At 46.9% G+C, this 26,913-nt stretch overlaps 9 protein-coding genes across 9 annotated transcripts; 4 read left to right on the forward strand and 5 right to left on the reverse strand.

The window, feature by feature from the left end:
* Positions 1 to 1,021: 1,021 nt before the first annotated feature.
* EV420DRAFT_1271410 (uncharacterized protein) lies at positions 1,022 to 2,452 on the reverse strand (the record flags this gene model as incomplete). The annotated part of the gene is given in 3 exon segments (XM_060467639.1): positions 1,022 to 1,793; positions 1,893 to 2,095; positions 2,111 to 2,452. The coding sequence occupies 3 exon segments, from the start codon at positions 2,450 to 2,452 to the stop codon at positions 1,022 to 1,024; spliced, it is 1,317 nt and encodes a 438-aa protein (XP_060329899.1).
* An 874-nt stretch (positions 2,453 to 3,326) lies between these two features.
* Positions 3,327 to 6,546, reverse strand: EV420DRAFT_1480649 (uncharacterized protein; the record flags this gene model as incomplete). The annotated part of the gene is made up of 14 exons (XM_060469690.1): positions 3,327 to 3,418; positions 3,486 to 3,556; positions 3,647 to 3,820; positions 3,892 to 4,008; positions 4,308 to 4,365; positions 4,412 to 4,464; positions 4,546 to 4,585; positions 5,139 to 5,331; positions 5,672 to 5,716; positions 5,765 to 5,791; positions 5,899 to 5,914; positions 6,008 to 6,158; positions 6,204 to 6,325; positions 6,515 to 6,546. 14 exons carry the CDS (start codon positions 6,544 to 6,546, stop codon positions 3,327 to 3,329), a joined length of 1,191 nt encoding a protein of 396 aa, XP_060329900.1.
* A 483-nt stretch (positions 6,547 to 7,029) lies between these two features.
* EV420DRAFT_1480650 (uncharacterized protein) lies at positions 7,030 to 9,261 on the forward strand (the record flags this gene model as incomplete). The annotated part of the gene is made up of 4 exons (XM_060469691.1): positions 7,030 to 7,059; positions 7,187 to 7,248; positions 7,484 to 7,499; positions 7,639 to 9,261. The coding sequence occupies 4 exons, from the start codon at positions 7,030 to 7,032 to the stop codon at positions 9,259 to 9,261; spliced, it is 1,731 nt and encodes a 576-aa protein (XP_060329901.1).
* Positions 9,262 to 9,943: 682 nt separating this feature from the next.
* Positions 9,944 to 11,943, reverse strand: EV420DRAFT_1643926 (uncharacterized protein; the record flags this gene model as incomplete). The annotated part of the gene is made up of 20 exons (XM_060477572.1): positions 9,944 to 10,033; positions 10,093 to 10,210; positions 10,258 to 10,282; positions 10,334 to 10,391; positions 10,444 to 10,471; positions 10,524 to 10,583; positions 10,636 to 10,742; positions 10,795 to 10,834; positions 10,885 to 10,900; positions 10,955 to 10,966; positions 11,032 to 11,056; positions 11,110 to 11,147; positions 11,201 to 11,226; positions 11,283 to 11,308; positions 11,362 to 11,379; positions 11,438 to 11,447; positions 11,503 to 11,607; positions 11,668 to 11,681; positions 11,733 to 11,811; positions 11,861 to 11,943. 20 exons carry the CDS (start codon positions 11,941 to 11,943, stop codon positions 9,944 to 9,946), a joined length of 978 nt encoding a protein of 325 aa, XP_060329902.1.
* Positions 11,944 to 14,040: 2,097 nt separating this feature from the next.
* Positions 14,041 to 14,911, forward strand: EV420DRAFT_503535 (uncharacterized protein). The gene has a single exon (XM_060482402.1). It carries the CDS (start codon positions 14,106 to 14,108, stop codon positions 14,640 to 14,642), a length of 537 nt encoding a protein of 178 aa, XP_060329903.1. The 5' UTR covers positions 14,041 to 14,105; the 3' UTR covers positions 14,643 to 14,911.
* A 1,247-nt stretch (positions 14,912 to 16,158) lies between these two features.
* Positions 16,159 to 17,959, forward strand: EV420DRAFT_1480652 (uncharacterized protein; the record flags this gene model as incomplete). The annotated part of the gene is made up of 6 exons (XM_060469692.1): positions 16,159 to 16,193; positions 16,401 to 16,415; positions 16,654 to 16,667; positions 17,040 to 17,408; positions 17,465 to 17,655; positions 17,711 to 17,959. The coding sequence occupies 6 exons, from the start codon at positions 16,159 to 16,161 to the stop codon at positions 17,957 to 17,959; spliced, it is 873 nt and encodes a 290-aa protein (XP_060329904.1).
* A 3,553-nt stretch (positions 17,960 to 21,512) lies between these two features.
* EV420DRAFT_1549215 (Mss4-like protein) lies at positions 21,513 to 22,995 on the forward strand. Its single transcript, XM_060473413.1, has 7 exons — positions 21,513 to 21,831; positions 21,879 to 21,901; positions 21,968 to 22,057; positions 22,106 to 22,215; positions 22,268 to 22,378; positions 22,426 to 22,489; positions 22,545 to 22,995. Exons 3-7 carry the CDS (start codon positions 21,980 to 21,982, stop codon positions 22,665 to 22,667), a joined length of 486 nt encoding a protein of 161 aa, XP_060329905.1. The 5' UTR covers positions 21,513 to 21,831; positions 21,879 to 21,901; positions 21,968 to 21,979; the 3' UTR covers positions 22,668 to 22,995.
* A 1,203-nt stretch (positions 22,996 to 24,198) lies between these two features.
* EV420DRAFT_503789 (uncharacterized protein) lies at positions 24,199 to 25,369 on the reverse strand. The gene has a single exon (XM_060482404.1). The coding sequence runs from the start codon at positions 25,018 to 25,020 to the stop codon at positions 24,349 to 24,351; it is 672 nt and encodes a 223-aa protein (XP_060329906.1). The 5' UTR covers positions 25,021 to 25,369; the 3' UTR covers positions 24,199 to 24,348.
* EV420DRAFT_503779 (uncharacterized protein) lies at positions 24,908 to 26,328 on the reverse strand. Its single transcript, XM_060482403.1, has 3 exons — positions 26,252 to 26,328; positions 26,162 to 26,196; positions 24,908 to 26,112 (listed from the first exon to the last, which is right to left on the reverse strand). Exons 1-3 carry the CDS (start codon positions 26,259 to 26,261, stop codon positions 25,036 to 25,038), a joined length of 1,122 nt encoding a protein of 373 aa, XP_060329907.1. The 5' UTR covers positions 26,262 to 26,328; the 3' UTR covers positions 24,908 to 25,035.
* Positions 26,329 to 26,913: the final 585 nt, after the last annotated feature.

Raw genomic sequence — 26,913 nt, forward strand, 5'->3', positions numbered from 1 at the left:
TTCCTCGTCACCGTTGACATTCAGACCATCCAAAGACCAGAGCATCGCAGTGAAATCCTCCGGAAGACCGAACGAGACATATCTCTTCTTCAATACACGCGTAGGTGATCTTTTGTGAAAATATTTTCCCATCCTCAAAGCACCAGCGCCTACAGTACAGCCGATTCTAAGCCCGCTGTTGACACGCCGCCCTTTGTAGTGTTAGGGATGGAGCTATTCGGAAATTCGAGAACATTATGCTTAATCAGGGGTGTGTAACGTCGTATCTCATTGATAGTCAGGACGATTGGGCAGGGAAGGATGTTTTTGTTTGTGAGGTAGAGTCTTTTCGCGAAAGTGTCGTTGAAGGACTAGTGGCAACTGGTCTTGAAGGAGAGTCGATACGTGTTGAATGGTTCAGGTATGGGGGGTTTCCGATATAAATAATAATCTAAGCTGGATATTATTATTGGAGGGCGACGATGCCACTTGGTTGTCGAACCACGTTAGTATCAGACCCACGTTATAGTTGTTCTGTATCTTTGATACCGCTGATTATGTATACCCATATTTTGCCCTCTTTGGTTGAGCGTTGATGTTAAGCACGCGGCTCGAGTCTTCACAGCTATTCTCACTTTCACATTGTAAAATAGCAAGCTGTGTAGAATATATCAGGGAAATAAGCTCGTGTTGTGTTATGCATTGGACTACCAGATAATTGTGTCGCTCACTTGGGGCTTCATTTCGGCGAGAACGACCTCAGGAATAGATTCCCCCAGAGAAATCTTTGGTTTACGATGAAGACAATATTAGTAATGAATCACAATAAAAAACCAAGTACATGTGAAAGAGATGGCACGTAACCAGAGAAATATTAATCCTAGAATACCAGCGGTAGTAAAGTTGGACAGTAGTCATCACGAGGAGAGAGATATCAAAGAAGCCCTCATGCCATTTCGTGATTATAAACAACCTCCTGGTGCTATACTGGATCGTGTTCCGCCGCCGTTGGACTCACGTCAAATATAACTACATGAAAATGTCAAAGAAGAAATGTTTCAGTGTTACTATGAGCTTCGATATTCCAAAGCTTCTCTGCTTCCCGTCCGTTCGCCATCCTGAAAACAGACACTTTCCTAAACTTCTCCCCAGGCCCCTCCATTTTCCCAACGACCCAGATAACCCCTTGCATTGTAGAGCTATGCTTGGCGGTGCCTATGAGTGTATACATGTCATCGGGTATTGGGAATCCATGGTTGGCGACTATGTCGAAGATGTGCTTTATCGTAAAGTTAACATTGACGTCCAACTTTCCGCGTCGGGGAATATCTAGAGATGATGCATCTGCCAACCCCCGCACTCTACATGAGTCAATGCGCAGTCCATAGTACCCATCTCCATGTTTGTCCGTCTGATAAACCTTTACAGTATAAAGATTTTTACTGAGTGACGGCTTGGGAAATATATCCGTTCTTACTTGCGTCCATGATGGATGCCAGGATTTGTTCGCGTTCCCAGGCCCAGGGTATAAGAAGAATAGATCTGCACGAAACCAATCCTGCCCGGCGATCACGAGTTCTGTCCAGGCGTCCTCTTCGGATTGGTCCGCATCGTATTTTGGGATGTACTGGGAGTATAGCAGGTATACCAGTCCCGCGACTTTATCCACAGGATTGGTTGATTTCCTTTTCTGCATTTCCGACAGGACGTCAAACATTGAGTCAAATCCAAGTCTCGACATCTGCAGCAAAGAAGCCAGTTTTTTATTGAATAGATTTCGCATGCCCTTTGTCATGAACCTGCTATCGTTGCGGCTCCTCCCAGAAATGAACGGACCTTCAGCGATTTCCTGTGGTGTCGACGTTCGATTAAACCAATTACGGATCGTCTTCTGTTCGCCGCTTTCCGTGAACCTACCGTCGTGACAGGTCTCTCCGGCAATGAGCAGATTATGGCTAATCTCCTGTAGTGTCCATGCTCGATTAAACCAACAACGATCGCTCTCGAAGTCGCTAGGTTTGAAACTCAGTGGCAGACCCAGCCCGCTGAAGTAGCACACCACCTGATTGGTCTTGTGATATATCCATCCGATCGTTGGCACGTCGACTTTCCACTCCTCCTAGCGCAGAACCTCCCTCCATTCCCAATCCTCCTGGCTAGGGTCACCGTGTGGGTCCTCGCCCTGACCCTCCTGCCTCAAACACAGAACGTCCAACCAGGCATACTCCGCGCCGAGGTTTAGCATCTCGATCCTGATCAAATTGAGGTTGGCGGCTTTCGGCATCGGTACGGGCCATTCATATCCATTTATTAGTGTCATCTCTCTTTTGAGATCCTTATCATCTAACCACGCATGCGATATCGCCCACGGTAATTTGCGGGCAACCCACCATGGCACGACCTGATTAGCATGGAGATCCCAGACGCGCCTTGGGGGTGTATCCCCGTCGATAATCTTTTTATTGCGAAGCATATTTTGTTGCATCTCGTCGTCCTTGCCCTGCGCTTCCACTACATATATGTCAGTGCCGAAAACATACAGATGGGAGCGCCAATGAGCGTAGGCAGTGCCAAAGTCACAGTTTTCGGTGACGAAGTATTGACATGCCTTGTATAGGGAGCTGGTGTAGAATGGAGCGCTGAACTTCTCCAACATTCCATCGACACCTAGGTCGGCGCAGGGAGTGTTGGCGACAGCGGACGGTAATACCCTACCAGTGTAGGTTCGTTGTTTCAGCACTGGAACGCTTTCCGATCGTCCGGTCTCTTTGTAGGCAGACAGGGTGATCTCGGGGAGATTTCCGTATTCCTACAACACATTATTACACGGCCTTCTGTGCATGTCTTTACGTGCTTACCCACAATGGCCAACCTTTGTTTAGAGCATAGTGGTCGACCTTGTCCCACATTCCTACAGGCTCTCTGCCATCCTTGATATCTAATTAGGCATGACTGGTTGAAAACATGAAACATTAAAAGTAACAGAACCATACATACAATAGGGCATATAGAGGGGCATAGGATGACGGAACTCAGGTTCCATTGTGCCTACATGTTTCCGTTGTACTGCGCTCATGGTAGGAAGCAAGGCGAGGCCGTGTCCACGCTCGGACTACCGTGTTACCAACAGCCGTGTTGCCAACGGATAGCGCTGAAACATATCCCCAAGTGGACCCATACAAACATTGAATGTAAGGTCTAATTCTCTTGATAGAAATCTGCATGGGACCATTGACCTGATATCACGAATAGAATAGCCTGAGCGGTGAGAACTCGACGACTCCCGATTTATATGTTTAGTGTTAGTTTCATACTACGTAAGCTACATCTACACATGCCGAGGACCATCACATTATCAAATTCCGTATCTTCATGCTATCGTCCCGTAGGCATGCAAGCCTCCAAGTGCCGAGTGTGCAAAAAGCTAAACTTAGTTGTACTGAAAATGTGTCGTCATTGTCCTTCTTTCTACTTCATTCATTCTATGAGATCGAAATAAGACGGACCAGCCTCCTGACTCAGGATTGTGTGCACGACAATATTTTGACGCCGACAAAGGCAGTCGGTGCCATAATTTCTATATTTGAATATCATCCTTGAGTATCCTCGGAGAAAAACATCCGTACAGAAAGGAACACTAGCACTATGTTTCATAGGGATAGCTAACCGATGGGAGAGTGCGATGTTGCTTACAGTGCTGACATTGAAGGGAACAGGAGCGTTATTTGTTTTCGCCTCAGCGAGGACCCCAACCATCTGATTCAGGCAGGTTAATAGCGACATTCGCAGATTGACGCTTGGAGTTACTCTCTTCCGAGTGTTGCTCGACATCGGCATATTTCTAGACATAAAAGGGTCAGAAAATGATCAGTCATAGAAGACTTACGAATTACATGAGATTTATCTACTTACAGTAACTGGTTAACGTTCCAGAGACAGAGGAATTTGCGATTGGCCCGAATCTCAGGGCTTCGAAGGCTCGGTACTTCGCAGACAAACCCATCCATCGAGATGAGCCCTCGCGAAGACCTGTCCCGATCTAATATCCCCAGTCGAGCGACTATAAAGCCGGTGCATGACTTCACTGGAAGGTCAGGGTTTTCTCCGTACAATAATATGACCTTCTGCATATATGGGCACAAGCCGCGAGATATGGAGCAAGACTGCATGAACAAGCCTCAGGTATAACTTCGAGAGGAACTACGTATTTCGGACACTGTTATGGGCGGTTCATTAGTAATACTGAGTTCTCGTCGTTGACGAGGGTACTTGACTTGCCTAAGGATCACACGGTATTTGGCAAGCACATACGTAAATGTATTTCTTACTCATATTGTAGAGTAGTCGATGCTGAGTCGGTTACTATTAGATTCGCGTAACCAACATCTGTACGAATGAGATCAAAGCTTGGAGCGGAGGACTAATTGATTACCTACATTATAGTTCAAGTCGGCACCGTGGTAGTAGTTACATAATTTCAGCGCTCTGGGATCGATGTAACACAAGAGATCTGAGGAATAGAACCATTATCATGTCAATTTGTTGAAGAATAGTAATATCACTCACACTCCGTCGCGTAATCCCAGCACGAACATCAGAAGTAGATCTACATAAACGGTCAGTCCGAGAAAGGTACTCAGCATGAAGATGAGTACATACATGCTGGCGACGGATGCCTACAATGAGCCTGTCTTTACTTTTCCACCACGGCGAGCAGGACTTACTCTCTCCATCATGAAACACCATCAATCAATCGAGCACCTCACGCAGTACCAGTTTTGTCGTGGCACCGATCAGCTAAAGATTAGGACGAACGCATTGACGAAAGGATCTCTCAAGACATTTATCTCGTTCAAGCACCACTCGAACACGACGAGAAAGGCTGGATTGCAACCGTATCTGCACATATGGCCAGTTGAATTGATACAAGATGGACCTGTGTCGTGGGTTACTGCTGTTTCGAGGGATCGGGATGACAGCAATATCAGTGCCCTCTTGACACGTAGATTACACAATAATGCTGAAATAGTACTGCTTCGGTGGTCCCCGTCAGACAGTGTAGCAGGCGCGTGATAAAAGACGGGTTAGGATGCGATATGATACATCATGAGGCAGAGTTCGGGGTTTGCCGCTGGGTGCGTCATTGGGGCACCTAGTACATTTATCTCTCGCAATCACCGAGGTTGACATCGGTTTGTGGTTATCATCATGTTTACCGCTGATTTTGTCCGGCATACGAGGTGTGCAGAGCTCCTGACTGTACAGATTGTATGCGCGTAGTTCCCGCCCGCGCAAATCAAAACCCAGTTGAGCTTGCAGGCCTTCAAAGGAATTCTCGTAGAATTCTCCTGTCTGAAGGAGGAAAATAATAACTGATTGCTGCATCCGAAAAGAAGGGACTTGCCGAGGCTTACGCTGAGAGTGAAGCGCAAAGATTGAAGGCTGCTTTTTGAACGAATGAACGCATGTTAAGTGATTACTTCCTTGTCAGGGCAGTTGTCTTCCTCGGTCTCATCGGATGGGTGAAAATTCAGCATTGCGGTTCATTGCGTCTATAGCTACATGAAATATAGCGAAGGATCTATCCAGTGCTGGAGAAAACGAACAACATGGGGGGACTAGAACGTCCAGAATATCTGGTAACGTAGCTCGCCCTGAGTTCCAGCATCGTTCCCTCCGACAAGCAGCTCACTGCGACGACGCCTGCCTTGTGTTCCACCTGCAGGCGCGACAAAATCTGCAAAGGATTGAGTCAATAAACGACAGTGTATGGCAGTGTACGCACCTCATCCATTGACGCCCCACAGAAGTCCTGACCTTCAAACGATTCCCGAAGCCCGCATTGACATTATTCAGGCAGTCGACCTAGAGAGCCCTACCACGTTCCTTCCGGTGTTGATATTTCTTGCTGACACACACCTCAGAGCTGGTCGAACTAAATACATACAATAGTAATGGCAGTGATGGACGCCAAATACCTTTATGGAGAATTGAGCTAGATAACAGCGTCATGGGAATTGAAACTCACCGTGACCGGGAATATTCTTTATGCTCAACACGCTGGACAGGAACCGGTGGACGCGACGCTGTGCTGAGCTGTAACCTTGGAGTCATAGCAGTGACCGCTCGACGAGAAGCGAGATAACGATGATGGACGTGGTCAGTATCGATTTCCCTTTCTACAAAGATTAGTTTTGCGTATCTTGTAAACGTATTCAACGCACCATACAACGCCAAACTGCCTAAGTTCGAATAACCAGAACACTTCCAGAAACCTCCAGTGACACGCCGCCTTTCATCCCAATGACCGAAGCAAGTAACCGTTTTGAATGTTTTCAGAGATAATCTTGATACATTTTAACTTGAGCATGGAGATATAAGAGTCAGGCGCTGGGAATACAGTTGTGAACCGACGAAGCGCAAGGTATGGTAACGAGGATCATGATGTCGAGAGAAAAAGAGATGGCGACATCAACAACCGCCAAGAACCGAATCGGGTCATGCCGATCTCGGCATTTCGGCACAGTCTACGCACTGCGAATTCCTCATCCCGTCCCTGCTAATCATTTCGTCATTTGTGACAATAAGCAGTTACCAGATGGCAGTTTTCGACATTTTGACAAAACGAAGACTTATGCTTGCCCAGGGCCTTTCAGTCTCTACTGCTGGACTCCCAGAGACGATGCGAGAGTTGTGGCCCTTTTGTCATACAGGAATTTCACCCTCCCTCGGAATGTTATGTGGAGCTCTACAGATTATTCGCCGCGGTTTGATTTGGCAGTGGGCTTAAAGCGGATCCACTTTAGAATGATCTAACAAAAGATCGGGTCGAGGAGCGTCCCATCAAGAATCAGCGTTAATAACGCAGAAAAGGAAGCCCGTATCTTCCATCTATCGGACTTGCAGTTAATTTTCATTGCTCAAAGGTTAGACGAGCATACATAATGTTCTACGCTCATGAATAAGACAAAAACGCAACCACAACTGAGAACACAGCGATTCGCGAAAGCCGTTCACTGTTGACCAGGCTTTCGAAGATCTACACAAATAATGGAAGGTAGCCGTGCAGGAAAACCGAAGGTCTGTTGTCCGTGTTACTTAAATATCAAGGGGATATTCTCGAGATCCGCATACACAGGTTCCTCCAACCATAAGTAGCTTGATATTGGACAGATCACCTCCTGAGTCCTGACGATCTTTCTCAAAGAACCATGCCGGTATCGAGCGGAAGAAGCTAAAGTACAAATTCCTCCGTCTTTGCAGGAATATGTAAGGCAGAGACTGACACTGTGGCTCCTCTAATAAACGTAGACTATCCTCCAAAAGGACTGTACGACGCGACGCGTTCATCACGTGCTGTTGCCAAGAGTATTCCCGGCTTCGGCCGACGGGCGGAGTTCATCACGTCTTTGTCGACTTCCACCAACGAATCTGAATCCAGAAACTACAGTACGGACAACCTCGGTTTATTCATGTAAACATGAATTCTGACTCTTGACTCCAGAAGAACTTCAGGCCAAGTCCGTTAATTACTCTTTCCCCTGCTCACTCGCCTATACGCATTGTAAATCTCTCCACCGACCCCTTCGTATGAGTACGAACATGATAGGGACTTGTGTATATCCATCCCTCCGCTCTTTAACAAGGCCACATCTCTAGAATTCCTGCCAAAAATGCGCATTCCACGCAGTACACCCCTATATTCCTTCCGTCAATGTCATTGACCTCCTTCGATCTGGATTCTCATCGCTCGATGATGGGCAAGCATCTGTCTTGAATGACATCGCAAAACTTGAACAGGAGCTAGGGACAGTAGAGTCTCTGCTCATCCAAATCAGAGACCGACGCAACAAAATCCTCAAGGACCTTGGCGACTTCAAGTCCCTCCTGGGGCCGATTCGTCGTTTGCCGAGAGAGACGTTACTCCATATATTTAACCTCGTGTCTTCTGATATTCCCGACCCTCTCGACGCTCCGTGGATCCTTGGCCAAGTGTGTTCCACTTGGCGGAGTATTTCACGTTCTTGTCCCTCGCTGTGGACAAGGATCACCATCCCCGAAGATTACGACAACTATCCTGCATTTCTCAAAGAATACATCTCTCTCTCCAGAGATTTACCTGTTCATTTGTCCATAGAAGAATACCCTGGCTCGGAAATGCTGAAAGCTCTCGAGGGCCTACTGGTGCATTCGGAGCGTTGGTCAACGTTGGAGCTGACCATGATCAGAGACGATGTATTTGAATACATGTCTCTGGCCGCATACCCAGCCATTCAATTGACGAAACTCAGTATCTACACTGATGCTGACATTCGGCTGGAGTCCAAGCACGTGGTTTTCAACAGTCTCTTCTCTTCTTCGCCTATCAGAGAAGCCCACTTTGAAGATTTTCCCTATTTACGCCTGCCCATAAACATGGCAGAGCTTCGCAAGTTGTTTGTATATTCTTACGATCCTACGGAACTCCACTGCGTACTACGCCGGGCGCAACATCTGATTGAAATTAGCGTTACACCAACTCGGCCTCCTCGCAATTTCTCTACATCAAGCGCATACACTCCTGTCATCCACACCTCTATAGAGCGACTTTCATTGGTTATGACGCATGATATTCATCGTGTTACGAAATTTCCGATCAGTTTTGACTCCGTCACTCTCCCTGCGCTTTGTCAATTTGACATTCTGACGGATGGAGACAAACCGCTTTTCCAATTAGCGGATGGGACCTTCCAAGATGTCGAATACTCCCGCATGCTTGATCTCTTTCGTCGATCGGAGTGCAATTTGACAATTCTCATCTTATCCATACCCGTTTATGTCGAATCATTCCTGGTTCCCATCCTCATGCAATCCCCTGCTCTCCAAAAGCTCGACATCTTCATCGACGCATCAGTAGCAAAGGACGTCTTCAAAGTATTGGCTCTTCAGCGAGGATTGGCTCAGCAGTTAGAAGAATTGTGCATTGAAGAGGCTCCGTTCCGGACAGCGAAAAGCAGCCTTCTGGAGGAGGAAGATGAATTTCATCAGATGTTCCTTTCGAGATCGGTTGGAAATCGTCGTCTGGAGACACTACGCCTGGTAATAAACACGTCATGGTGCCAACCGCGACTACCCTTACCAGTAGGCAAAGAATCATCATTCCGTGACTTGTTCAGGTTCAAGGATGAAGGGATGGATATCAAGTTCTTGTTAGACGGAAAGGATTGTCTTGTTGATAAGGTGGCACGTGTTCGCTTTTTTGGTTCATCCTCGACGTACGAATCTCCACGTTTCTACCCATAGACCTCGTAAATCCTGTTTCTATGATTCTAGGACTTAAAAGATAATATATCAAGTTTTGACGGCCTTATCTACTCCGAAGAAACCTACTATGCAGGTGTTAGAGATACGTGCAAAACAAAGGGCGACCTCATTTCCTCGCTCTTCAACGCCTCATTCGAAATCAAATTTTGCTAGGGACTTTCGATCCTGTCGAGTATTGCCGCATAATTCAGAGCACTCTACATCTAAAGGAGCTTTTTATTCATGAAGCTCCCTTCTCTGTGGAACGCAGCAGATCGCATGGAAACCGCACTGCGTCTCATTGAACTCCTGGTTAAATCAGGACCATCAGAAGCTCGCCCTACCGGTCTCCAGGGATGAACATCGAGATAATGTTGGATTGGGAGGATTCTCTTGTCGACGAGGAGGCTCGTAATGCATTTTTTGGTCCATCGTCAATAATGCACGTGTTTATACCATGTGTACTCGTCATGAGAGGGAGCAGCTCAAGTAACAGGAGAAACTCAAGGGTCAAAAATCAAGCTCAAAAATGATTCTTCGACTTCAGATACCTTGCGAATCAATAATCTATTTTAAAACTGCATCATATGCGAGTCATGTGTGTAACGTAGTGAGGTGTATTATACATCTGGGAAGACACATTACTATTCAGATCTTAAAGAAAAATCGGACCCAATCACTCTCAGACCGGAGAATCGACAGTTCCTTTGGAAATTCCTGACTCTGCCGAAGAACGGGTGCGCTGGATCTCAGACAGCGGTATGCTAATATTCTGAAAGAAAGACTTCAGAAAAAGTCGGGACGATAATAAAAGCAAGCTAATATACATACCGTTTCTTTGGAATGGCTCTCGGAGGGGTTGGGTGCAAACTGGAGGACATTGGGAATCGAATGTCTTCTATCCTCTGAGGTTGACGTATTCGATGAACGTTGATGTCGGTAATTAAACCTAGCAGAGGTCAATATCTGGAAGAAAAACAAAAGAATATGGCGCACATTGCAAGCAGGGAGTTTATATAGACTATGCGAGGTGATAAGCAACTTTTGATGTGTAATAAATAATAATACTGACGTCGGGGAAGTATGAAATCGATTGCGACGAAAATGAGAGTTTTGGGCCACATGATGTACTACCGATCTTCGTGAGATCTTTAAATGGCCTCAGATTGAGAGAAAACAAACTGTGAAGAGAGAGAATAACGAGCAAGCACTGCCATTACACACATGAATAATGGAAGCGATATCAAAGCGGATATCTTCACCTTGTAGCTATACCTGTTGCGAGAACCATTCGCATTAGACCTAGAAGTAGGTCAGCGGTACTAGAACAATAAATGAACAGCAATTCCAGGTTGTCATAAGGAGGCAACACACGAAGCGAAGTGCATGGCGGCCCTGCTCTTGTGAAGGTAATAGGTCATCATGAGGGCTATGATGACATCCGCGGTGATGATCATGGAATAGAAGGTGTAAATAGATGCCTACGTCGTTGCGTCGGATTACATGACTTTCTAGACGATGGAAATAACATACGGTGATGATGGAGACAGATGCCAAATTCGGCGTAACATAACTGTGATTGATTATTTCGAGGGATGCGTGTAGCCATGGCGGTTTACTTACATGTCATTGGAGAGAACTGAAGTACGTCTATCAGTGAGATCAGAGCAAGCGAGAGAGATAAGGGTCTTACATATTCCTGCGCCTGAAATGAATTGGGGTACATAATTAGTAAAAATAGTCGAGAAACGAGAAGTGCGATGATATTACCGAGCGATGCTGCCACAGCGAGAAACTGTCTAATAGTAAGTGAGAGTATAAAATTCGGTTGTTCGACGCCGTATTTACCACGAACCACGGGATGATTTTGTGAAAATGCCTTCCAACTAAGAACAAGCTAAGCTTCGTCGTGATCAGTACCGACGAAGCAAATACGTACGTTTCCAGAGTCTGATGGCATACACCCTACGAGTTAGAGAAGTAAGAGATTATCTGTTCGGAAGCAATGGCACGGTCCTTACCCTTGGACGAACACGATGGTCCACACCTGTGAGATCATCTATTAAGATTAAAAAGGCACAAGAAGGGATGACAACATACCTTTACGACTAATTGCACCTGATTATGCCAGCTACAGTTAGAGCAGTTATGATTGGAACTCACAGTAAACCCTCACCCTCATGCTCCTGTAACGACGAATGCTCAGTGAGACCGAACAGATACCTGGATCTGTTCACGTACCAAATGATATTTGCTTCTAGGGCACCCCGCAAGTTCCCAGACATATCAATCAGATAGTAATATAGGGCATGGGTCCCTAAAGCGACATGAACAGTGTCCAGGAACCTGTCAAAGAACATATCAATAATTCGCCGGGACCGGTAGGCGTTAACGAAGTCAACAAACCAAAATAGCGCTACCTATCTCATGCTAATCAGCGTAATGCCGATCCCGAAAGAATTTCAACGTACAGAATGGCGGTAGAGGGACCAGTCGTTGGGGTATCTCTTGTAGTAGATGAGCACTTGTAGATTCATTATACCGAATAGACTACCAAGCGAATGAAAAGACATTTTCGCAGAGAAGGAAGGATACGTACATGGCGGCTATCGTAGCACCAACAAAGAGCGCTCCGAAAGTGTCCCCAAGTGAAGGGATCTCTGGCGATGACTGCGAGGACATTGAAGGCTGGTGAGAAGGAAGGCGTGGAAGGAACGTCTGTTTGGCTTATAGATGGCGCTAAACTGCTGACTTACTCGGTGTCAACGTTATCACATCCTACTTCTTGATGTTGGAATCTTAACGCCGAGAAGCAAGCTCCGGAGAAGCTGTTATGACGGAATTAGTCCCTACATGTTTAGTGGACTTGCTTCGATAAAGATTGCTGTGGAAATCCGGTGGATAATCTAATAACAGCGGGAACGGCTCGCTTTGCCTATAGAAGCCATAGAATTGCCGAGGACGAAGCGGGTTTTCTTGGTGAATTCTTTTCATTTCACCTGTCATTCACGATAAATTAGTCATTTGCGATACCACGGATACAACGCATGCGGTATTTCAGGAAGAAGGCGGTCATGGTCTACGGTGGTAGTTTGGCTGTCCTGTTGGACAAATCCATGTAGCACAGTCGAGTTTGTTTGAGTCAGAGGAGCACGTTGATCATTCGGAAGGCTAAATGAAATCAAGAAGTCGGAAAAACCAGATCAATCCGAGTACTACGGTCGATATGTGTTCCGCTCATCGGATCTGTTATAAATACATGGTAAGTTATCCAGCGGATGGATCGCTCGTCTACCCTATTATCGTGCACCCTCTTTATAGCATGGTGAACACAATTCTCGAGTCTTGACTGCCTATCCTCAACGATCGAAGACAAATCTTGATTATTGTGGAAGGTGCGCTACTGTGGATGAATTCTCCGTGATAGCATTGGTCTGGAGTGAAATAGAATAACTCGGAAGGAGACTCCTACTTATAAATTCCGGCGCTAGCGCCCCCGGCCGGCGGTGCGCGTGTGCGTATGACATTGGAGAACGGTGTGGATGCTGGCAACGCATTGTCACTTCCGGTATTTGCCCATTGAATTCATTTTCGAGCATTGAGTCTAGGGCCGATCTACGTGGGCCGCATGCAGGAAAGACGGTGCTAACTCATATCGATAGAACAGCATTGACGTAAACTAAATCAGTGTTAGATAACTAATCCATCCGTTACAACGACCGACGTACATTTTGAAGCGGAAGGTCGACTCGAAGCAAAATGAGGAGATACGGAGGACAATAAACAACTGAATGAGAAGTGAAGTACAAGCTTGAGAGTAGATTTTGAAGACTTACGGTTACGAGGGCAACCGTTGGGTCTGCATTACCACTAAAGGCGTTAGTGAAGGCACAGCCTTGAGTTGGAGGCGCCAAATTCCAGATAGTCAATGGAAACAAAGATGATATTCACCGCTTCTAAGAATCCGAGATGGAGCAATACCCGTGACCGTAACAACACATCGCGAACGAGAAGAAGCAAGTGTGACGAAGGCGGCGTTGATGGGCTCCTGGAATATTTCTGGAGCCGTACCGTGCGGAGCAATGGGTATTTATAATTTTCCTTACTTGTAATACTTCCTTCCTGTTTTTTATTTCGCTTGCCGAGACTCGTCAAAGGGCTAGGGCTTCGCACCGTACCGTATACGGTATACGGCCGTATAGCCACGGTACAGTGACGGGCGACGGCTGATCCGTAACCGTACCGTCAATGCTCTTAGAACTAGGTTGACGGTACGGTACGGGTATATAGACGGCCGTGCCGGTCGTCAATACGGCCGTTGAATAATACATATCTGATATTTGGGGCTTCGGAGCAGCTCCAGGTCTTGCCATGGGCACGTCGTCATCTGCATCGTGATAAAAATTGAATTTCGAGGGGGATTTCAAGTTTCCATTGGCATCGAGGGCACACTGATCTGTCATGATGCTCAGAATGTGGTTGTAAGTCTGCGAAAAAAGGACCATTATATACTCTTTCGTGAACTCCTCTGGCTTAAAATTCAGCAGTATTTGACAGGTGCACAGGCCAGCGGGGGGCAAATTATTCCGCAATATGTGTGGGTAGTCAAACTCAAAGGATGAAACAGTAGTAGAATAGAGGCAGCAGAAGCAGGAAATAGAAAGTATCCTATGCTGGTAAGGGTTAGAGCTTGAGTAGAGCGAGTGAAAGAAGATCGGGTGGTAGCGCTGAAGAGCTTGCGGTGCCAGCACATCGTGGTACGATGTTAAGTGTATGGCAAACACGCGTACAGTGTGATCTGATGACGGTTATTTTTAGATACATACACGGCCGTCGATTACCGTATGACGGCCGTGTTTATACGGTTGCTAACGGTATACGGGATGTCCGTATACCGTCCGTCTCTGGGTAAGTTATTTCGCCAGACGGAACGGGCACGGTACCCGTATGACGGCACCCGTATAACCGTACTATACGGTGACGGTGCGAAGCCCTACAAAGGGCTGGTAGCAGAGCGATGGTACGATTACAGTGGTGGTCGAAATTCGGGGCCGGGCGGTGACAGGTCCTATTCCTTTCCATTACACCGCGGTAGACAGAGACTGATCATAGTTTGGAGACTGGTGGCGGTAAACGTGGGCTTCATAGCCTATACCACAAGTTCGGCATGGCGTAAGGGACTGTGCCGTGGATCCCATCCGATTGCCGTGGATCTTATCAGATTGTCGAATCACAAACTCGTCAAATTTGGTATGATAACGGCCCCGGTAGGTCCTACGCAGAAGATTTTAGCAGGTATCCTGAGAGCTGAAGCGGTTAATGAGACGTCTAGATGGCAGAGGACACCTTCATCACCGAGCCATCGTCTTCACAGGCAATAATAGCGGCGATAATCTTCCACGAAACGAGCTGTACAATTTCTTCTGGTGTCTGTACAACAGGATAATCCACGCGAAACTCCACTGAAAGAATTCGTGTAGGTCGGGATACGACTTTGAATACCAAAATGTATACGCACATCTTGTATATAAGGAGGAACGACATACAGTAACCTCAGCTACAGGTTTAAGACGTTAAGCCAACATCTAAGCCTGATACTTCATTTCAATCAGTAAGATCGAGCTCCCATCATTGATTACAGTACCTCATCTCACGATGGAGCGAAATTAACACAATATACCAGTAGGTAGCACGTTTTCCCAGCAGATTCGGCGTCAGATCCACCTAAACTCGCGTAAAAAAAAAAGTTGCCGAAGTTAGCGAAAAAATGTGGCCCAGGATTCCGTAGACAACCTATATTATCGTTGCAGGTATTCTCGTATCGACGGTTATCAGTAAGACCCTGCTTAGACTCCCGCCCAGGCTCATGCAGTAGATATCTGGATTCTGTATTGTCATCTGAGGAGTGAAACCATTAGCTTCAGAGCAATGAGCGATGTTCCGCACCCATAAAAGCATAGTCGTTCGACGAAAAACAGGATCGGGTCTAAATAAGGAATCAGCATGACGAGTATATGCTGCACTGAACACGCGTACATGTATGACAGTGTGTCCTCTCCAATCTGTTAAATATGGAGTCGAATGACCGTAGCGGAGGTCATCCTTGGAACGGCGCAAGAGCAAACCCTTGACAAATCCTGCCGTTGACGTCGTCAACCGTGCCAACAAATGCCGAGATCGGCAAGTCCCGATTCCGTTGCTGGTCCTTATTGATTCTAACCGCTGCGGTCCCGAACGGCACTGTGAGGATCCCGGCGGTCCCCTGGATAAGTTGATTTGTTTGGCATCCCGGTGCCAATCTCCGTTCTGCCCTTGCCGCAATTAGACTTGCGTAAAGCAAGCTTCAAACCCATTGATTCTAACCGATGCGGTCATCTCTTTCTCTGCCTCCACCGTGACCTTCGTACCGTGCTCGATTCTCTTTGCCTCGCATGATTCTGATACGGTAATTCTCATGATTTCAAGGCAGCATTCGGAGCTGCTGGCTTCAGCCATTCAACGGCCATTGGTGCATATAACTGCGAGGTGTCTGGTAGTATTCTCGTCATTTTACGAATCCTCCTGCAACTAGACGAAATATTGGTTTCAGTACAGCGACACGCCTCCTGGACCTTCGCTGGTACATAGAACACGAATGTATCATTGATGTAAAGGTTAATTGCCGCTTCCTCATTATCTCATTTCAGTCCTTCAAAAAAGTATCCGGTATATATCATCATTATCGCATCATTTACCTTTTTAAACAGTCATGGATTTGCTTCGACCAGGTCTATGTCGTGCGGCTGCGAGGAATATCTACATCGGAGGGAACATAGCCGGGAGCTATACATCGACTTCCTGACCACGTCACTACAGGTTTCGAAGGTCAGAACCTCGCGCATTCTGCCATTCACTATCATGTATCGACTAAAGTCCGGTGTAGAGATTGGAAGGTATGCAAGTGGAACGCGAGGGACGGGACTACATGTTATAGGTATGTAAGGACTGGTGTCGACATATTATGGTTTATACGGAACCGGAAAGAAATGAGGATTGATCGCTTTCGAGTCAAGGACAGGCTGATGAATGCCAATCATAATGATAGGCGGAAGCCGGGATATTTTAACAACACGTGACAAACGCGTCGCGTCGCGTCTCAGAGATCCGGTCATCCGGTAAGTAAAGAATTGATGGCAATCAGAAAAGATCGCCTCATGTGCCATTTCTTTTCCAATTCGCTATCCGGTGCTCAGTTCGATTTCATTGGAGGAATCCGTGATGCATCTATACCAATTTCATTGACGCAACCTTTATTCGCGAGTTCGTTTTTTGTAGATACCCCTGAAAAATAAATGTGATTCGGATGAAAGATGTTATCTGAGAAGCCTTGGAATACCGTTTCCCTTTTCATAGCTTACACGTACACGGTGTGCTCAATTACACGTCGATTTTGCTTATGGCCCGGCACGCATGTCGTGTTTTGGGGCTTTGCATGTCATCGTTGCCGAGTATTACGCGTCACAGGCCGTGCCTTGGGCCGGCGCAGTATTCCTACTCACTTCATGCTCTTATATCCGATTTTCTGTGTTCTCGATCGGTCTGGGTAATAGATATGCGGGTTGAAGTCTTTTCTTAGGTGCCAGCGCTAACACGGCCACTGGATAAATAAGACGGACCGATATGCTGGCATTACTTCGCTATTTAAGAAGAACACTACAAGTAGACTTGCTCACAAACCCACGCACGACTATCTCACCCCATCATAACAATTCTTCTCACCGGCGGAACCGGAAAGACAGCTCTACGTATTGCCCGTCTTCTCCACCACGCTAACTACCCCGTCCTCCTCACCTCTCGCAAAGGCGGAGTCGTCCCAGTACCATTCAAAGCCGTCAAATTCGACTGGTATGACCCATCGACATTCGAGGGCGTCTTTGCCACCGACCCGAGTATCGACCGGATCTACCTTCTCTCGCCTGGAGGAAGTGTAAATGTGTTCTCTCCGATGAAGCCGTTCATCGATCTGGCTGTGCAGAGGGGAGTCGAGTGGTTCGTCCTCCTTAGTGGGTCGATGCTGGATTCTGGACAACAGGCGTCGGGGAAGGTACACGAGTACTTGCTCTCGCTCAAAGTTGATTATGCAGTCATCCGTCCTTCATGGTTCTTTGGTGCGTCTCAGGCATGTACAACAGATAGGGGAGACCGACATTCGGAATACCTCTAGAGAATTTCTTGACGATCCACCTTGGGACCATCAGGAAACAGAACACGATCATGAGCGCGTCTGGGGATGGGAGGATTGGGTTTATATCTGCTGATGATATTGCGGATTTGGTTGTTAGTGCGTTGTCGGATGAGAAAAGCCATAATACCGACCATATTCTTCTGGGCCCTGAGCTGCTTACTTATGATGATGTGCGTCCCGTATCTTCGCGTATATTTCACGGCTGAAGCTTATTTTTTGGATCAGGTTGCCGATATCTTCACGGAGGTACTTGGACGAAAGATTACTCACACGCGTGTCTCTGTCGAGGAATTGAAGAAGAGGTATATCTCTTTCGGTCTTCCAGAGGATTTCTCCGTGATGCTCTCATCTTTGGACGGTGAGAATGATAAAGGCGGGGGTGAGGAAGAGACATTCATGTCAGTGAAGAAGGTTTCGGGGAAGAGGGCATTGAGGAGCTTCGTGGAAGCAAACAGGAATAGCTGGCTGTCGTGACGTTCAATGCCTGGAGCAGTAGAAGGATATCTTCATACAGCCGAAAAAACTATGTTCTTCCGCTCGCTCAAGGATAGTCGGAATGCACTATCATCCAGTCGAAGCAAGTATCACATATAACGTGCGTAGGTAGAGTTGATTTCGTGGACCGCGCATTTCAGTCAAAAATATTGGTAAATCAACAAGGAAAGAAATCAGAGATGTAACATTGGTCTCAGGACCTCGTATATGCTTCTGCATGCTGTGAGAAGGAATGGACGATGCCACCGAGCTACTAGATTTGCGAGCAAACAGGAGAGGCCCAGGGCTGAGTTGAGGAATGACTTTACTTTTATTTGCCATACAAGACTTCCTAGGAGAGCTTGTCAGACGAAGGCGTCAAATGAGAATGTAATTCGTGCATGGAACATAACAAGAGTATGGCTTGTAAGACGAAATCCTGCAATCGAAGATTGATGATGGGTGTAAGCCGTGCCGACTTCTGCCGACATCGGCATGGCCGAATTCTGTTGTTGGTGCTTGTTGATTCTAGTCGCTATTTTCGTCTCTTTCACACCATGACTCTCGGCCCTTTCCCTATTTTCTTCGCCTCGCCTGATCATGATAACATAGAGGTAGCTCGGTCGCATGGCGCATTGCCTCCTTCTACAACATAGGTGAAACTGGTCCCCATAAACAGGCGAGTTCAATACTATTACACCCGTGATCGTCTCGCTGTTCTCTTGTTCAGCAACCACTGGCACGACACCTATGATACGGCCCAGTATAACGAGATGCCTGTCGTCCCTTCTCTGACTTTCGGAATACGTGGATAAACTGAGCTAGCGAGCTTCAACTACCGCTTCCACCTTGTATGTGCTCAGTCCTCCACAACGATATTCGTCAACCATCACCGCTAGTGCCGTTTGTGTGCGTTTCGAAATGGCCGTGCATTCAGTTCGACTAACTCTGGGTTCTGCAGCTGCGAGACATCCTGGTACAGGAGCTAAGTCGAGCGGGCGCTAGTTCGACTGCCTGAATTACGTCACTACATGCTTCCGGAACCGTTCGAGAGTACGCACACCGGAAATCTAGAAATTTAGGACATCCTGACTATAGTACCTATACCTAAGTTTTCGGAAAGTGAATGAGACTTGCTGAAATTTGGTCCGATATCAAAAGTTCCAAGATGGCGTGAAATTTATCTCAAATCAAAGAAACAAGGAATGGATCACGAGATTCCGGTACTCGAGCCGAAGCTAATTGTTCCCAGCTACCCTGAATCAATGCCGAAAGCATTTGTTTGGGTACATATTCCGGTAAGACCAGTACCAAAAATGTGAGTGTTACCGAAATCCCGTCCGAAATACTTTATTTCGGTGTCTGTGTTAGGCAAAGCCGAAACTAAGGTTTGGGGCATCTTGGGCCGGAACGGGGTCCCAAATCCTAATTTTGGTATACTCGATGTCGGCACGGGTACCAAAGGTCTAGGCATGCGTTCCGGGCACCCACAAACCTTAGGTTTACCATCTGCCGAAACTTTGCCCTGAACGGAGGCTTTCGTCACTAGTTCAGGGAGCTCCTGAATCTTTGCTTTCAGAACTTGATTACGGCAGCCTGGATTCAAATCCGATATTTTACATTCTGGAGATGATTCAAAGCCTCCTTGAACCTTTTGTATGGCTATCAGTATCAGTAAGTCCTATTTTTCACATGAAATCTTGGTATAGGCAAGTGAATCAGACTCTCTCAAATTTCCGTATTCCCGGAGTGACGTCAGAGCTTCGAATCGTGGCGTTGATGGGTGAGGTGCGCCTTTGCCTCTTTCTATCGTTTATCAACTGGATTCCTGTGCAGACAGTTGAACGCACCAGGTCTATGGTGGACGGTTGCAAGCAATCTCGATACCGCAAGGAACGTTGCCAGGCTCTATAGGTCGACTCCAGGTATCATGTCACTCTGGATTTCGGCAAGCGTTCGAAGTTGGGAACATGTATGTGGCGTCACGTATCAAGGGTTAAGGTGTGCATCCTCCCTTCACTATCTTCCGCCGACTAAAGTCTAGTGCAGGCACTGGCGCACTTTCAACCAGTGTATGAGGCAAGTCTTCCTGATGGTACAGGGACTCTGCCTGTAGGTGGGAACGATGTGAACTCAAGGCAAACTGCGGCACTGAGACGTTCTGCGCGTCTTGGTTTCCGAACGTCTTCATTTTTCTCTAAATAGAGATCGAGGTTACGCTACATTTCATGTAGTTATCTTCCCAATTCATTGTGTTTCTCCCTTTTTGCCCGTCTGGCGAGACTGACGAAGACCGTCGCCCTGGCAATATAAATGTTTTAATCCGCTTCCATCCACTCACGATGAAATCCTCAATCTCTGCCTGCGACTACCTTCACCTTACCCTCGGTAACTTCTTGCGCTTTTGAGTGAGATACCCGCTTATTCTTTTTCTGCATCAAACACTGCTTTCACAGGAGTCTCATTCTAGAGGAACCTACCTTCAATGGCGCAACCCATTGTGCACCTTTAAGAGACGTACACACAAATATTTTCGTATGGTTTCAGGTTGTCTAATACCGACCTATTGAAGATTTTGCCCTTCAGCCTCGGTATCAGAAGAGGATGTGGGTTTGTTTGTTCAAACAATGAAACTGCGTCTTGATCACGAACATTGGGCATCGACATACCTCGAGGGCAGTATCCTACCCCTGCTTATCATAGGCACGACGAATTTGTAAACCCGCATCGAGTCGTTCAGCATGACAACAGGCGACCTTGGTACCACCTGTTGCAAATCAGTAGAGGATGCGATAGGCATCGTGCGCGTTATTGTTCTCGTCTTGTCCCGTGCGCTAATGCTTCTCAGAACACGTCACTCATCGTTCAAAGAACGCAGAATACCATTTCCTCTCCCGGATTTAGGCGTCTTTTCGCCAGCACCAACGGTGCGAATCATATCCTCATTGCCACCGTAGTTCTGAAGAAATCCTAGGATATTCACGTATTTGTACTCTATCGAACGTCTCTCTCGTCTATCATATTTGGCTTATGCGACTTCTGTTATTATGTCGGCGTCGTTCAAGCACGTATGGTATTCCTTCCCGAGCAATCATCCTCCTTCCACCTAAGGCGCACGAGTAGGAAGTATATAATAGCGAATCGCCTAATCGAAGGTGGAAGGCAGTAACCGATGCATCCATCCATCTGACCGGTCGAATATCCATGACTGGTCATACACATGGACGCAGCTACACCACAGGCATACTTATGGTGTGTCGGGTGGTGTAAGGTAAGTTCGGCAATGTACCATTTAGTCAATACGCTTATGGTCGTTTCTGGCTTCTCAGCAACACGGGAAAGCAACCGCTGACGTGGCTATAGTTAGTTGGCGGAGAGTGCATCCTCCATTCATGGCTTTCGAGAAATAATGCGTAGGTTTGGAAAAGCTCTATTAATGACTCAATTTTGTCCTTTGTCACCCCCCCCCCCTTTTTCCGGCCTGCCCCTCTGCCTCAAGCACAGAACATCCAGCCATACATATTCTGCGCCTAGATTCAACACCTCGATCCGGATGATGTTGAGATCCGCATCTCTCGGCATCGGCATGGGCCATTGGATGGGTGTGTCACGCGCACCATGGGACAACACGATTAGCATCCGCGGCCTGGAACACAACATCAAATAGTACGCATTAGAACTACTCCACTACTTTATACGAACAGTACCTTTGTATGCAACCTTATTTATATCTTGTCAGCGTGTTTCTGTTTCCTCGGTCTTGACAACCTTTCTCCTTTCTCTACTCGTGTTTGCCAATTATCGTGTTGCTTTCTGCCGTCTACAGCACCTGTTCCTTCTTCAGAATGAAAATGTTCAGAAAAGACCCTTCCGTAAGCTACACTAATCTTTCCTGCCCTCTTATCTAAACACTTCGTAGCTACGTCATTCGTGAGCGCATAGGTGACCTCACTCGTATGTCGTCTTTATAATGTTCATCTCATGACCGTTTTCCCTCGTCTCTCTCAGCCACCAACCACGATGTCTGTTCTCAAGGGAAGCTGCCACTGCGGTGCTGTTAGGTTTTCACTCAAGTCGAATACTGCTGTTCCGTATCAGGTGAGTTGCCCGTTGCAACAACTGATCCGAAGTTCTGATATATCGTAGCTCTGCCTCTGCTCTATCTGTCGCAAAGTCGCTGGTTCCGGGGGTGGAAGTATTAATTTGGGGGGACATTTGGATACGCTGGAGATCCAGCAGGGGAAAGAGTATATCAGGTATGAGGAGAAGTTGCCGTCGTGGTGATGGATGGGCGCTTACTCCGCCCAGTGTTTACAAAGCCGTTTTGGACCGAGATACCCCGAAAGAGAGGATCGCTACGTCCGAGAGAAGCTTTTGCTCCAAGTGTTCGACAATGCTTTGGGTGTGTGATAAGACTTGGTGCGGCTGAGCCTTTTGCTATTTCGTGTTGTTAATGATTCTGGAAGGCCTGGATTGATCCATCCGTTCGCGGGGGCGATTGATACGCCTTTGCAGGCCCCGAAGAGTATGGTATGTTTCATTCCCATCCTGGTTTTTGTGGCCATGATGCTAAACTGGACTGTAGGTTTGTATTGAACACAACTCCAAGCCCGATTGGGTTCGCCTGCCCGAAGGAGAGAAAGAAATTTATGAAGAGTATGGCCCGCTATCTTTGGAGGAGTGGCACAAGAAACATAACCTGTATTGAGATGTTATTCCTGTACTTGTATCGATTTTGCAACTAGGTTCAGTGGATTGCTACAAATTCAATTATTGTTCGCATTTCCTTCTATATTTTAGGCTTCAACCTTGACTCTGAGAATAATACAGATCCGCAGTATGTAGCTTCCCATCAATAAAACCTCGATGTCCATCCCTTCGTCCTTGATCCTGAACAAATCACGGAATGGTGAATATTGAGCGACGGGAAGAGGGGGAGGATGTTCATCCCCTAACGCGCGTAATAATAGCCACATTGTATCAAGATGACTGTCACCATGTGATCTCGAAAGGATCATGGCATGAAATATGACCGCAAGATGCAAGGGAGAATATATGAAGTAACATCTCTCTTGGTAAATGACGGATCGGCACCAAGAGGCCCTTGAAATCGCCAAGTTCCTTCAGGATTTTGTCGCGTCGGTCACGGATTCGTACGTAAAGGGACTCGATGTGCTGAAGCTCCTGATCGAGGTTGGCTATGTCGTTTATAATGGAGTCTCGGGAGACGTCGAGTGTCGAGAATCCTAATTGAAGTAGCTCGCTCGGATTATCGGAAGGCGTGTAATGGTGTATAGCGCCGAATGCACAGTTTGGGCAGGTATACTGGAGATATAATCGCGTCAGCTGGTATAAGAACGAAAATCCCACGAATCCGTACCGTGTCCATACTAATATGAAAGGTAACGGGGTTTTTCACAGGGCATGCTAAACTTGTGAGTAGGGCTAAGAGTAATGGGAAAACTTGGCTTGAAGTTGTTCTGCAGGCAGGAGTCATTCTTCATGTTTACATGATTGAATTGTCGTTTACTTCTACCTTAGTTTAAATTTTTCTGAGTCAGATTCAGTGGTGGCAGTCAGAAGAGGTGAATGAATGCCACGCATCGGGCCGGCCGGAGCTGCAATACTTCAACAACACGATGAACGTGTCGCGTTTTCACGCGTGCGCTTCTTTTTATTCATCGTGTTGATCCTTTATAATCCGGTCAATAGCGATTGAAGGATCGTTTCATGAAAAGAAGGCTTTAGCTGGATCGTCATTTTTTCCGTTGTCTTGTTCAGAAATATAAAATTCAACGCGTACTTTTCCACCCTTGGAGCAATGAGAATAATCCACAAGTCTAATAGAAAAAGGATGGTAAATTTGATATCTATTTCATTCGAGCAATCACATCACTTGTTAATGGTGAAAATTTGATGTTCAATGGCTGCCCAAGGCTTGGAAATATTATGATCAGTGACGCGATATGCATGGCGCACTCTATTCATATTTGAATGTCCTTGATCCGGCCGTTCCCCTAAATTTCACTCGCTCTTTCATCGAATTTCTTGTGGTAAACTTTGGATTACCAGATCTGAATATATCTAACTGTTTCAAAGGAGTTACAAAATGTGGTTCATTTCGGACCAGGCACATGCGAGACCGACATCCGCAAGTAATTAATAGTCGAGGAGACGTGTATATTAACATGACTAACTAGTTGATGGGAAAGGAACTGTTCATGAGCAAAAATAATGTCCTTCTATGATACGCGGGAGGCAGTGAAATTCAGGACATAAGAGAAATGTGAGAGACGCTGAATACTCCCGGACAATCCTAGTATTATTAACTATGCTGTCGAACCTCCATCAAATAGACGTAGAACAAATAAATGTTAAACACGATTAAATCAACAAAGAAACATTTGAATATCGCTCTTTGCAACTCCAAGTTCTCGAAGCCTCATCTTTTCTTCGTCATCAAGCATCCTGAACACCGAAAATTTCTGAAATTTCCCGTTCTGCCTTGTCGTCCCGAGCACCCAATACTTCATGACGTACGGTTCGAGCTCTTCGGGTATATAATCATATCCACCACTGCCTATCAGTGTATACGAGGCATCCGGAACTGGGTATTGATGCTCGGCAACAATTTTGAACGTGTGTGTGGCTCCGATATCATCTTTCGCGACCAACTCTCCCTGTCGGATCGAACCGTCGGATAAAACGTCTGCCAGTCCCTGCACATAACCCGATTCGATGCAGGGTCCACAGTACAATTCAGATTCTGTTCCCTCCATCAGTTTGATAACCCCTATGGGCCATAGATTCAAATGATGTGATGGAAGTGTCTCTGTCATTACCTGCTTCCATGATGGCCGCCAGCATTTACTTCCGTTTCCAGGCTCAGGAAAGTCAAAGAACAAATGCGACAGAAGATGCCTATCCATGACATTTGTGAATGCTATCCATGCATCCTCTTCTGACTGTCTCTCATCGTAGATTGGGCTATACTCTGTTCGAAGAGGAAACATCATCCCGGCGATTTTATCCACAGGATTAGTTGACACCCGTCTCTGCATTAGCGACAGGGTATCCTACAGAGAGTGGGATTTGCGCATCTGCATCAGTGATCGCAGTTCTTCATTTAACCTCCTTCGTTCTTCCTCTCCCATGATTCCGTGATCGTCAGTCTGTCCCCCAATGGTCTCCTTCTGGCTTAACTCCAGCCCTGAACTCTCGCTACTCAAGAAGACTTCCGTGCTAAACTCCTGTAGCATCCACACCCGCCTGAACCAACATCGGTTACTCTCAAAGTCGCCCGGTTTAAATCTTAAAGGACGGCCGAGCCCGCTCAAGTAGTACACCACGTAGTGCCCAAAATAAATCCATCCAATGGTGGGTACGTCGAGCTTCCACTCCTCAGCACGCAGATGCTCCCCCCGCCCACCCTTCTGCCTCAAACACAGAACGTCCAACCAGATATACTCTGCGCCAAGGTTCAGCATCTCGATCCGGATGAGATTGAGATCGGCATCTCTCGGCATGGGCACGGGCCATTGGTGTCCATTAATGGGTGTCATCTCCCCTTTGAGATCCTTATCGTCCATCCAGGCATGTGATATTCCCCGAGAGTCGTTATCGGCGACCCACCATGGGACAACACGATTAGCATACAGATCCCAGAGGCGCCGAGGAGGTGTATATGCTTTGACCATCGTGTCATTGATGACCGCATTTTGTCGCATCTCAAGGTCCTCCGTTTCTTTGCAACGTTGAATGGTAGTACGGTCGTACCATTGGGGGCGCAAGTGAGCGTAGGCAGTTCCAAAGTCTTCATTTCGTGTGACGTAGGGTTCAAGAATCAAGTGTAGGGGCGTCGGCCCTAAGAACCCTGTGTCTGAGCGGGGTGTCGTTATGGGTGACACTTGGAGGACGTCACATTCGAAGGGTGTCTTCGGCGTGTATGACGTGCCGAGTGCAGCGTTGAGCTTCTCCAAGACTCCATCGACACCAAGGTCAGCGCAACAAGTGTTAGCCAGAGCAGATGTTATGACAGGCTTTTTACCGGTATAGGACCGTTGTTTTGGTACAACGATGGTTGAATTTGCCTGGCCGGTCTCTTCGAGGGCGGAGAGTGTCACCTCTGGGAGACTCGCATACTCCTGAGGTGTCTGTAACACATCATTTCTCTGATTACTGTACACGTCTTGACGTGCTCACCTGTTTTAACTTCTCATGCTTGAGGACATCCTCCACTAGTAATAGCAGAATGAGGATATGAGTCATCGAAAGTCAGACAACCGTACATACAATCGTACATAGTTGAAGAAGGTCCGTATGCTCGACTCCTCGTGGTAGGAAGGAAACACGGCCGCGCTGTCGAAAGATAGGAGCGGAAATTTCCGAACGGCTTGTACCGAAACAGCATAACTGTTGGACTTCTTTCTGCTACAAACCGTGGGATAGAAAGATGACTCGCCCCGAACCCAGCGGACTCGTGATTTATTCGCTCTTCGCTAGTTCGACGTCGACGACTCCAGCCCAGGGCCTAAACTCATATTTTAATATCATATCCGACTGTCCTGGTAACGTGCAACGTCGGGCTGTGTGGCGCGTGGGGCTAGGCAATGGATGCGGGAGGCTGACCTTAGTCTGGAGTGTGCTAGCACAGAAACGTTGAGGAGCAACAACGTCGCCCATATTGCCACTCCCGAGTCTTGCCGGAAAGGAAGTGGCGGTATGGGTGTAATAGCGTGCAAAAAAAAATCACCTAGGCGCAAGTCATGTTTTCCCGGCTGCAAGTTTGTTATTACTGTCCAAGTTTACTGAAATTCTCTCACAAGTTAAGTTTTTTTTACACAAGTTGGCTATTGGCGATAGTCTGGGAAGAAGACCTAGGCCGTGATATTTGAATATATCACTGTATGGCACTTACGCCGTTCAGCCGGCCATATTATGAGGCCTCGACTTCC

This window comes from Desarmillaria tabescens, assembly GCF_030435595.1.
Source record: "Desarmillaria tabescens strain CCBAS 213 chromosome Unknown EV420scaffold_21, whole genome shotgun sequence".
Taxonomy (NCBI): Eukaryota; Fungi; Basidiomycota; class Agaricomycetes; order Agaricales; family Physalacriaceae; genus Desarmillaria; species Desarmillaria tabescens.

Excerpts from the sequence above, each read along its gene's own strand:
- EV420DRAFT_503535 (XM_060482402.1), top strand. The coding sequence starts at position 14,106 with ATGACGGCCGTGTTTATACGGTTGCTAACGGTATACGGGATGTCCGTA.
- EV420DRAFT_503779 (XM_060482403.1), bottom strand. Across the intron at positions 26,113-26,161 it reads AGCATGAGAAGTTAAAACAG|ACACCTCAGGAGTATGCGAG; the intron begins GTGAGCACGTCA and ends GATGTGTTACAG.
- EV420DRAFT_503789 (XM_060482404.1), bottom strand. The coding sequence starts at position 25,020 with ATGCAGAGACGGGTGTCAACTAATCCTGTGGATAAAATCGCCGGGATG.
- EV420DRAFT_1549215 (XM_060473413.1), top strand. The coding sequence starts at position 21,980 with ATGTCTGTTCTCAAGGGAAGCTGCCACTGCGGTGCTGTTAGGTTTTCA. Across the intron at positions 22,379-22,425 it reads TGGGTGTGTGATAAGACTTG|GCCTGGATTGATCCATCCGT; the intron begins GTGCGGCTGAGC and ends TGATTCTGGAAG. Across the intron at positions 22,490-22,544 it reads TGCAGGCCCCGAAGAGTATG|GTTTGTATTGAACACAACTC; the intron begins GTATGTTTCATT and ends ACTGGACTGTAG.